General features: G+C 37.6%; 1 protein-coding gene across 3 annotated transcripts; it reads left to right on the top strand.

Moving 5' to 3' along the window:
• The first annotated feature begins 1,169 nt into the window (after positions 1-1,169).
• LOC116027968 (lysine-specific histone demethylase 1 homolog 3) lies at positions 1,170-10,507 on the top strand. Of its 3 annotated transcripts, XM_031269786.1 has the most exons (10): positions 1,170-1,320; positions 1,548-3,416; positions 3,615-3,981; positions 4,733-4,874; positions 4,991-7,324; positions 7,421-7,514; positions 7,684-8,171; positions 8,751-9,461; positions 9,569-9,643; positions 9,856-10,507. In XM_031269786.1, the coding sequence occupies exons 2-10, from the start codon at positions 1,775-1,777 to the stop codon at positions 9,928-9,930; spliced, it is 5,928 nt and encodes a 1,975-aa protein (XP_031125646.1). In that variant the 5' UTR covers positions 1,170-1,320; positions 1,548-1,774; the 3' UTR covers positions 9,931-10,507. The 3 variants fall into 3 exon arrangements, with proteins under 3 accessions (XP_031125646.1, XP_031125632.1, XP_031125639.1); XM_031269772.1 differs by having other exon boundaries at positions 1,548-3,981; XM_031269779.1 differs by having other exon boundaries at positions 1,179-1,327; positions 1,548-3,981.
• The last annotated feature ends 910 nt before the right edge of the window (positions 10,508-11,417 follow it).

Raw genomic sequence — 11,417 nt, 5'->3', positions numbered from 1 at the left:
TCTTTTACGACTAGGATTTACAACTAAAAGGTTTTATTTATTTATTTTTTTGTTTAGCATACACAATAAATGAAATGTAACCATTAACCGTCTCTTGCATCAATGATTAGTTGATTAATGGCCTATCATTATCCATATATACTATAGTGATTGGTTGATCATGTAAAGTGTGAGATTAGTATCAAGTGTCTTACAAATTCTAAATGTTTGTACACTACTATCTACAATTATGCAAATTTCATACCTAATTTTGAAACAATTTCTTATAAAATTCAAACCATGCATTTTGCAACAAATAAAGATTCAAATATGCAAAACAAATAGATGTATTCAATGAATTACATTTCAGTATTGATAGTTTGTTTTCTCTTGCTCTTATATAAAAAAGTACTTATTGTATTTAAAAGTCGTGTTTATTGCCAAATATATTGTGTTTCATCCATTTTAGTTTATAATTAATGAAAATGTATAATTGTAAAAGTGTACAAAAGATGTAAAAAAAAAAAAGAAAAGAAGGTCCACGAAAGACTAACTTGATACATTTTCAATAACTATATGTCACTTTTCATCAAATTGTAATTTATAATAACAAAATGACCAACAAAAGATTTAACTCGTACATTGGTAGGAAATATCAAAATGTATAGTGTAAAAGTGACTCATATTGATTTATAATTAATGAAGGCTTGTGAAGATAAAAAATGTACTAAAGACTAAATTGATATATTTTCATTAACAGTAATACTATATCTACTTCTATTTTATACTCCTCCTCGTTGATGTGTTATCCTTTGATTGATTTAAACAACAAATTGGACCACTATATTTATTCATTTAAATTTTTTTACCTAAATAAAATTTGTACATGTGGTGAAAGTTATACTCCATGCCTCCATGGGAATACTTATATCAATTTGTTTTCACTAATTTGATTTTAATTCAAGGACTAAAATCGAAAAATGTAATAATTGAGGGGTTGAAAAGGGAATTAACTCATATGCAGGTATAAAAAGGCCAAAAGGGGTCACGCGAAAGTCAAGGTATCAATTTTTTTTTTTTTTTCTTCTTTCCATATTTGCTGGTTGATTATTCCTGGTACACGGTACGACGTCGTATTGGTTAGAATTCATGAATCCCCAATTTTATGTTCTGTTCACAGTATAACGCCAAAAATCACATAAGTGCAGGTTGCACCGTGATGTGGCCAAGGCTGACGTTCTCATCTCTGGCAAGCTTCGTTAAATTGGGCACGGAACTCTCACAGTCTCGCTCTATTCAAAGGCTCCATTAGCACCGTGACCGCGCTTCACAAAGCTCCAAGTATCAAGTTTGATCTTCTTCTCTCATCGATTCATGTTATATTTGAAACCCTAGGTTTATTTTGTTGTGTGTTTGTTTATTGAATTTCAAATTTTCTGCTATGTTGAATCAGTGCAAGATTGGCATGCATTTGAAGTTGAAAAGCATGGTTACACTTTTTTGAGGATTTACTAATTCGAATGAATGCGCGAGTTGCTGAATGTGTGTTGTTTTATCTGAACTTGCAGGGATTCTCAATGGTGGTGGTGTTGTGAGTGGTGGGTCAGCTTGTGGAATTGTGAAGAATTCTCAGAGACAGGTGAAATTTATGCATAGATATGAATGGTGTGTTTATTGATGAAAGGTTGAATTGCCATGCTCATTTAACTCCAACTCAGTGGTTGCCTGATTCTTGTGAGGAGATATCTTTGCTAGGGTTGTATTTGGGTGGAGTTGATTTGAAACCCTAGGTAGGATGGGGGAGCAAGGGAGTGTTAATAAGGTTAGTGCCAAGCGAAGGACAAAGGCTTTGGAGATGGATTTTGATTCCGGAGATGATGAGCCGATTGGGTATATGTTTAAGTTAAAAGGAAAGAAATACAAGACCAGAGTGGAATTGGATGGTGGTAGAGATAAAGTTACAGGGGTGGAGGATGTGATGCAGAAACAGGCAGTCGAGAACGAGGATTTGGTGGGCATGGATGATACATTGGCTAGTTTTTGGAAGAAGTTGAAGGGTCCTAGGAAGGATGGTGGATTGGTGCCATGTGGAGGAGGAAAATCTGGCAGTGGAACGAAGTTACCAGTTCAGTCTCTGAATGCCTTTCAGAAGGATGAAGATTTGGCTGCAGAGTTGCCATCAAAAACTGTGGAGAGAGAGCAGAAGGATGCTGATGCCCTATGTGATGAAACAGTTAATAAAGGGTTTGAAAAAGGGTGTAAAAGGAAAAGCAAGAGGTCTCGTGTTTCTTTTATTCCAGAGAGAGTTGATTCTGACGATTTTTCGGAAGTTCAGAGATCTATGAATAAAGATGTTGGAAAAGCTTCCAGTGCAGATGGTATTTTAGAAGAATCATTGTCTGCTTTTTTGCAAAAGTCTGATTTGTCAAAAAAATCTCGCAGTTCTTCATGTTTGAAACTAGGGAAGGTAACTGAAACTTCTGGTGACGGATTTAACTTAAGCTCTAGTAGCATCTCAGAGGATATCTTGTCTATATCCAGAAGGACATCAAAAAAATTGGTGGAGGAAGTACCTGGATGTGGTGGTGATGCTTTGGTAGATCCATGTTCAAAGCACGATTGTCCTTCTCCCCATGTTGCTACATTTCAGTGTGATACGTTGGATGATGTGTCTTCTAAAGCAATTTTAAAAAATCCAGTTCTTGCTACGATACCCCAAGCATCTGAACTTGGTTTGCAGGCATGTACGAATAAGGTTTCAAGTGTCCAATCTGATGAAGTTGATTATTTGACTGCTGGTCATCAGGGTGGCATCACACTAGAGACTCATAATTTGACAGAGCATCGTTCTGTTTCTTGTCAAGAGTCTGCTTCTGAGGATAGTTTGAAGGACCTTCCTACCAGCAAATTAGGCCAATCCGTGGCTTCTGAAAACAAAGAGACACTTGAGGTTTGTGATTATGCATCACTAGGGAATTCTGATGTTAATTCTGACAACCTGCCAAATGTCCATACATTAAATACAGATGACAAAGTCCACTCTCCTGTTCTGAAAACTGATTTACAGTCTTGTTCTAATAATGAATCAATGAATGGACAAGCTGAAAATACAATGCAGGGGAGCAGTAGAATTGTCATGGGTGAAACTTTATTGCCTTCTAAAAGAATTTTAGCAGGCTCATCAGCAATTAAAGGGAATATGGATATGGCTCTACAAACTGATGTGAGGCTTGAATCTGAGAATAGTCAAAAGGATATTGGACAAGATCAAGTTCATTCGTTGAAGTCTATTGACTCCTTATATGAACAAGTTACTGCCGGTGGTTGTCGTGATTCAATCCAAATTCCTACTGATTATGTGGATGAACCACTTCAAGCCTCACTTTCTTCAGGCAAAAAAGATGCTTCAGCATCTGGTGAAGTGCAGCATGGGGATGGTAATGATTCTTATTCTTATTCTTATTCTAAAGAAGTAGCTCGCAACAATGTTGTTGCCAGAGCAGAGAATTGTAATTCCATTAGCCATCACCTCCAATTGTTTGATGAGATGGACAGAGGGGCATTTTCTCAAAGTTGTGATTATCTCTCTGGAGATGAAGTGTATAATGGATCCTCTTCACCTTCAAATGTACCAGGGTCTGATGAGGTTGAGACAGGGTCTATGCCTGATGAAAGTAAGGAAGATAGAATGTTAGGTCGTCAACGTGCTGCAAGAAACTCGAAAAAACGCAGGCATGGGGACATGGCCTATGAGGGGGATTTTGACTGGGAGGTTCTGGTTCAAGGGCAGGATTTTATCAGTCATCAAGATGGTGATAGCGGGCAAACCAAACAAAGGGGAAAGCTTGATCCTTCTTCATTGGCATTTCTGGATGCTGAAAATGGAGGGGATGCAGCTGTTTCTGTGGGGCTGAAAGCTCGTGCGGTTGGCCCAATTGAAAAGATAAAATTTAAGGAGGTACTGAAGCGCAAAGGTGGGCTTCAGGAATATCTACAATGCAGGTAGAGTTTTTTTATTTTTATTTTTTAAAAAATGCCAATGGAATAAAATTATGGTTCTTCACCTTAAGGAGCATCTTGCTTTCATGAGCAAGACTTACTCCTTGCTACCTAGAAAATGGTCAATTTTGCCATGTTCTTTTCATTTTTTATTGCCATGTTTTTTCCTTATAATGTCTACCCCTGAATTTTCCCTATCCTCTTGTGTGTGGTTGCCAAATTGGCAGACAATCTGACCCCAATTAGTTGGAAAATGGAAGTAGTTTGCCTAAAATAATCTTTGATAAGACTGTTCTTACAATGTTAGAAGTAGCTCGGTGTATTATGGTTGGAACTTTAATATTCTCGATACTGCTGACATAATATGCTATTGCATAGTTTCAGATTTTTTGTTTGTTTGCTTGAAATAATGCCATATGGATATCGGAAAACAAACTTGATAATTTGCTTAATAGTTGGAATGAAACTCATATCTTTCAAACATTCAAAGGTAATGTATATTCAAATTAATCTAGGTTTAGACATTCTAAATGATTTTAAAATTCTCTTGATTTGCTTAGATGAACACATTGCATGTCCCTTGGATGGATGCATTGATCTTATGTGAAGTATTAACATGGGTAGATTGTCCTAAATATTTTTCTTTTAGGAATATAGTTCTTTTCATTGTAGAGTATGATGATATGTTATATGAATGTACTCCCTTTTATGGTTTTGCCTGTCACTTTAATTTACTCTGTTTTTGTGGATGCAGGAACCGCATTTTGAGCCTTTGGAAAAAAGATCTCAGTCGCATTTTACCTCTTTCGGAATGTGGAATGCCTGATACTCCTTCGGTTCATGGATCACCCAATGCTTCTTTAGTCAGGGATGTTTATACATTTCTTGATCAGTGTGTAAGTTCATATTGGATTGCTGTTTCCTTCAAGGCTTAGAAAACAAATTAACTCCTTTTTCTTCAATGCAAATTATGGTTGTATTGTGTTTGTAATCCTTTACCACTTATTAACAGGGTTATATAAATTTCGGAATTGCTTCCAAAAAGGATATATCTGAAGGTGGTCATGAGCACAACTTGAAAATATTAAAAGAAGAAAAGTTTACAGAAAAATCAGGAGCTTCTGTTGCTGAGTCAGATGATGGGGTTTGTTTTATTATGGGCCAGTCTAAGAGTTCTGAGATTGTCGCTATGCAGAATGATGTTTTGTCTAACAATGAAACATGTGCAGCAAAATATCATAAAGATAGGCAGCTTGGTGATACTCCAGCCTCAGAATTATTGACGTCTACAGAACATGCATACTGTCCTCCTGATGGTCACCAGGGAGATGGTTGTTGTGATACATTGGCCAATTCTGATAATATTATGTCAGAGACATCTGGCAAAGATGAGAATGAAAAGTTGCAGCATGTCTTAGATCCAAATTCACTTTCTCCAAATGATGCCAAGGCTGGTGGGATAACTTTTGTGCAACCTGAGGTTTCTAAAGGTCCGTTTAGTTTTCAACCATACACTAGGGATTGTCACAATCAAACTCATAGTGATTCAGAAGCAAAGAAAATAATCATAGTAGGAGCTGGTCCTGCTGGCTTAACCGCAGCAAGTCACTTGCAGCGTCAAGGTTATCATGTAACTTTGCTTGAGGCAAGGAGTAGAATTGGAGGGCGTGTTTTTACAGACCGTTCCTCTCTCTCTGTCCCAGTGGATCTTGGTGCTAGCATTATTACCGGTATTGAGGCAGATGTGGCGACTGAAAGAAGACCAGATCCTTCTTCCCTTATTTGTGCCCAATTAGGCCTTGAGTTGACAGTTCTTAACAGTGACTGTCCTCTCTATGATATTGTAACTGGTGAGAAAGTTCCTGCAAATCTGGATGAAGCACTTGAAGCAGAATACAATAGCTTACTGGATGACATGTTGTTGCTAGTTGCTCAGAAGGGGGAACATGCATCAGAAATGTCTCTTGAGGATGGCTTAGAATATGCCCTCAAAAGACGTCGCATGGCTCTTTCTGGAAGAAATTATGTGGGTAACAAACAGAAGTCATTGAATACTGTAATGGATTCTGAGATGCTTTCTGCCTCTGATGAAGTATGTGACAATCATTGTCTTAAAGCAGACATCCTGAGTCCTCTTGAGAGAAGGGTAATGAATTGGCACTTTGCAAACTTGGAGTATGGATGCGCAGCATTGCTCAAGGAAGTTTCTCTTCCTCATTGGAATCAAGATGATGTATATGGAGGTTTTGGAGGAGCACACTGCATGATTAAAGGGGGTTATAGTGCTGTTGTTGAATCACTTGGAGAAGGCCTAACGATACACTTTAATCATGCTGTAACTGATATTATGTATAACACTGAGAGTAGTATAACCAGCGATGGATTAACTAACAAGGTCAAAGTTTCCACATCCAATGGAAAAGAGTTCTCAGGGGATGCCGTTCTGATTACAGTACCGCTTGGGTGTCTTAAGGCAGGAGCCATTAATTTTACACCCCCCTTGCCCCATTGGAAATCTTTGTCAATTCAGCGGCTTGGTTTTGGGGTTCTTAATAAAGTTGTTTTGGAGTTTCCTGAGGTTTTTTGGGATGACTCAGTTGATTACTTTGGTGCAACTGCTGAAGAAACAGATCGGAGAGGGCAATGCTTTATGTTCTGGAATGTTAGAAAAACCGTTGGTGCACCTGTCCTTATAGCCTTGTTGGTTGGAAAAGCTGCTATAGATGGTCAACATATTGGTTCATCTGATCATGTAAACCATGCCTTATCGGTGCTTCGCAAACTTTTTGGTGAGAGCAGGGTACCCAATCCAGTTGCATCTGTGGTGACTGACTGGGGAAGGGATCCTTTCAGCTATGGAGCTTACTCTTATGTTGCTGTGGGGTCATCTGGAGAAGATTATGACATATTAGGGAGGCCTGTTGGGAACTGCCTTTTTTTTGCTGGTGAAGCTACCTGCAAGGAGCATCCTGATACTGTTGGTGGTGCAATGATGAGTGGGCTTCGGGAGGCTGTGCGGATAATTAATATACTCAATACAGGTACTGATTTCACTGCAGAAGTGGAGGCCACAGAGGATGCGAACAGACACTTGGATGTTGAAGAGAGTGAAGTAAGGGACATCATAAAGAGACTTGAGGCCGTAGAGCTCTCAAATGTATGCAAGAAATCTTTAGATGGCACCCAGATTTTGACCAGGGATTTACTGTGGGACATGTTTTGTAATGCTAAAACAACCCCTGGAAGATTACATTTGCTCAAGGCATTGTTGAATCTTCCTGTGGAAGTTTTAAAATCATTTGCTGGAACTAAAGAAGGTCTCATTACACTTAATTCTTGGATATTGGTATGTCATTCCTTCACACCAGTGATTCAACTTCACACATTGGATACTGCATAATAATTGAAAATTCTCTTTATTCAATTTGACCTATTTCTACAGGATTCTATGGGAAAGGATGGGACTCAACTCTTGCGCCACTGTGTTCGTCTACTTGTACTTGTTTCAACTGATTTAGTTGCAGTGCGTTTATCAGGTATACCCTTTCTATCTCTGTCATTGGATTCCTTTTCATCTGTTCTACATGACTCTCATAGCTGGTTGGACAACTTTTCTGCTATAGTTTGTTTGTTTTTATTTTTAATTCTATACATCTCGTTACCTATGGTTAAAATTTAATATATTTTTTAATCAACTTCACATAGGTATTGGAAAAACTGTAAAAGAAAAAGTGTGTGTGCATACAAGCCGTGATATACGAGCCATAGCAAGCCAGCTTGTTAGTGTGTGGATAGAAATTTTCCGCAAGGAGAAGGCTTCTAATGGTCTGAAACAATTGAGGCAATCAACTGTTACCATCCCACCAAAGAGCAAATCTAGTATTGCATCTGGAAAACCTCCTCTACGTACAACTGCAGTGGCACCAGAAAATAAAAGAAGCCTGAGAGTTCCAACTTCTGCTGGAAGCCAATTACCTATGAATGCAAACAATAAAAAAATGAACATCAAACCAGTAAAGTCAGAAACTGCCGCTGACTCAAAATCAGATGCTAAACCACCAATTTCTCAAGGTTCAGTGGGAAGGCAAAATGCCACAATTGATGGAAGCCAAAATTTCCCTTTGACAGAAGAGGAGAAGAATGCTATTGCAGCTGCAGAAGCAGCTCGTGCCGCTGCTCGTGCTGCTGCTGAGGTTTGTCTATCTGATCTGCACTATAGTTATGTTTGTAAGGATGATTGTTATTCTACCAATTTCTTCACTTCCATTCTTGATTGCTTGTCAACCTTCTAAAGAAAGTGTATAATTTATCCTTTAATTCAAAATCTTTGATCTTATCACTTTTAATGGAGTGATAAAATGTAAAGCAGAATGTTATATACAATAAATAAATTGCATGGTCAATCATAAGATGGAGAAAGAAGGGAAGATAGGATAGAGAAAAGTAAGAAAACAACAATGAAGGAAAGCAAGGGAATAAAATACATTAAAAAAGACATCCGGTCTTAAAATCACATTTATCATATGCAGCTTTAGGAAATTCTTTGTTACTTTTTTGGAAATGGAGAGTTGCATAAGTTGAATGCGACTTTAAAGAAAATTGAAATTATTTCATGTGAATTCTATTTTTTCATTCACAGTTTCCATTTTTCAATTTTGTTGCCTTGCATTTACTTCTCTTTCATCTATTTTACTCCTTATATATTTGTTATGTGGTCTTCTTACTTTGTAAGTGGGTTTTCTTGCTGATCATAATTGTTATTACCATTGCAGGCCTATGCTTCTTCTGGTGCCAAGTATAATACAACATTGCTGCTTCCGAAGATACCCTCTTTTCACAAATTTGCTAGACGGGAACAATATTCACTAATGGATGAGTCTGATATTAGAAGGAATTGGTCTGGTGGTGCAATAGGAAAGCAGGATTGCTTATCAGAAATAGATTCCAGGAACTGCAGAGTACAGAACTGGTCTGTTGATTTCTCTGCTGCTGGCGTTAACCTTGATGGTTCCAGAATTCCTGTTGATAATCGTTCACAGCACAGCCATTCAAATGAGAATGCATGTCAGTTCAACTTCAGAGAACACTCGGGAGAAAGTGCTCCTGTGGACAGCAGCATATTAACTAGAGCATGGGTTGATAGTTCAGATAGTCTAGGAAAGGATTACAATGCCATTGAGATGTGGCAATGTCAAGCAGCAGCCGCTAATTCAGATTTCTATGACCAGGTAATGCATGTAATGGACGAGGAGGATTCAAACATGAGTTCGAAATTACCTTCGGGAAGGCATGATATGCCTGCTAATGAGAGCTCTGCTTCACAAGTTACAGTAACTAAAGCAACACACAATCAACCTAGAGGAGCTGAAAAAATTAAACAGGCTATTGTGGATTATGTTGCATCTTTACTGATGCCTCTTTATAAAGCTAGAAAGATTGATAGAGAAGGTTATAAGTCGATAATGAAGAAAACTGCCACCAAGGTCAGCACCCCCCTCTTCATTCGGTTGCCTCTCAACACAATCTAGTTCTTTAATTATAGTTACATAATTTTGATTTTCTTTTGAACTTATTGTCTTTGTTTATTTAGGTCATGGAACAGGCCACAGATGCCGAAAAGGCAATGGCAGTGCACGAGTTTCTAGATTTTAAGCGTAAAAACAAGGTACTGGCATATTTTATCTTCTGATGAATAATGTACCTCAAAATTACCTCTCTGTTCTTATGTGAGAAGGTTGGGGATCCTTATGATTGCCTTTCCCATTGGTGATGAATAACAAATCCTATTCCATGTTTATTCATTTTATTCCTTAGATCAGCTTACTTTATATCTAATTTGTGTATAAACTCTTGATTTGTTTGTTGCTAACTATGCAGATTCGTGCCTTTGTGGACATGTTGATTGAGAGGAATATGGCCATGAACCCAGGTGCAAAATCACGACCAAGCTGAAGGATGATTTTATCTAGTTTTGGTGCTCATGCAAGTCCATAGGATGGAGAAAGACATCTTCTATGCCATGTGCAAGAAGTTTTTGCCATAAAAGATTGCAACACAGTGCAAAAAGATGGGTTTCTTGAAACCTGCCAATTTTTGTTTGTAATCAGTAGCCCTGATAATTTGTCTCCTTATATGCACCGCTGAGATATTGCAATCATTATAGGTGCATTGTGACAAGAAACAACTCTTTTGAGGTGGCAAAGGCCCCCGTCCATCATCCATCGAATACACTTTATCATTCCCATTGCCCTGATAGGCATCTATTGAGATGGTGATTATCTCCAATTAAACTTAGAATTTGTTAGTTGGAGTGGTGAACCTGAAGATTGTATCCTTTAGCTTTAGGACAAAAAGTGAAGACCCCTTAAATTTTCATTTTGAGGGTTCGCAATAGATTAAACCTGACTTTTTTCTGACTTTTCCTTTAGTTTCGGGATTTGTACAGCTTAGGACAATTATCATGACTAAATATACAGCAGATTATTCTTGTTCTCCAAAGTGCATCACATGTCATTTCAATTCTGAATCGCATACTTTTCTTTTTGATTGCTTTTGGCATTACTTTTCAGTTTTGTCTCTTAGTTGCTTCTGGTTCAGCAAGGTCTCCTACACATTTGAGTTGATGTATGAGTGCTGGGTAAAAGAACTGAAATGAGTGTGTAAATGAGATTTTAGGTAGGAAAAGAGATGAATGGGATTTCAGTTGGTTCAAGTGCCAAAGTGTGCCTCCGTGTGTGCACAGGACTTTTCATTTGCTGTTCAGTGGTAAGAATGTAAGATACTCAATAGCCCCCTCTATGTAATGTTTTCCTCTGCCTTTGAAAGTTTAAAACATAAATGTAAATGACTGAAAGTAGAATTCTGAAAATCCAGTTGCAGAAATGATTCAAAATCTGAACTCCATATTATACTTGACATGAATTTCAAAATCTATTTTCTGTGGATAAGGACAAATGTAGACTTCTGAGTATTAGTCCTTAGGATTTTACCCTGCAATATTTCCTCGTCTTGACTTACATTTCTTATTTGTTCACAGGTGAAGATCAGTTCTGACCTCAGATGTCATACTTCCAGCCTTTATGAGTGAGATATTCTTCTTTGCTTCAAGCACTGTTTACTTTTTCTCCTGCAACTATGTGCTTGTTTGGTGTAATTTCTAATTGAATAAAATGATTATAAGAATGGATCATGAAATTGTTGATCCTCTGCGTGAAGATTGGATAATCAGTAATACTACTGTTTTTTGCCACATGAAATATATTCAGAATTATTAACTGCTGAAAGTTGAGAGCTGATGCAGTCTAATCCAAACCTTACACATTGACTCATTCATGGTGGAAAAACAAATGAAGGTATTGAGTTAGGACAATATTGCTTTTCTACTGTGTGAGAGAGGAAAAGTTAGATGGAATACTAAGGAATTCTGCATTCATTTTTAT

This window comes from Ipomoea triloba, chromosome 1 (assembly GCF_003576645.1).
Source record: "Ipomoea triloba cultivar NCNSP0323 chromosome 1, ASM357664v1".
Classification (NCBI taxonomy): Eukaryota; Viridiplantae; Streptophyta; class Magnoliopsida; order Solanales; family Convolvulaceae; genus Ipomoea; species Ipomoea triloba.
Note: the sequence above shows the minus strand (reverse complement) of the source record. Positions and strands in the feature narration are given on the sequence as shown.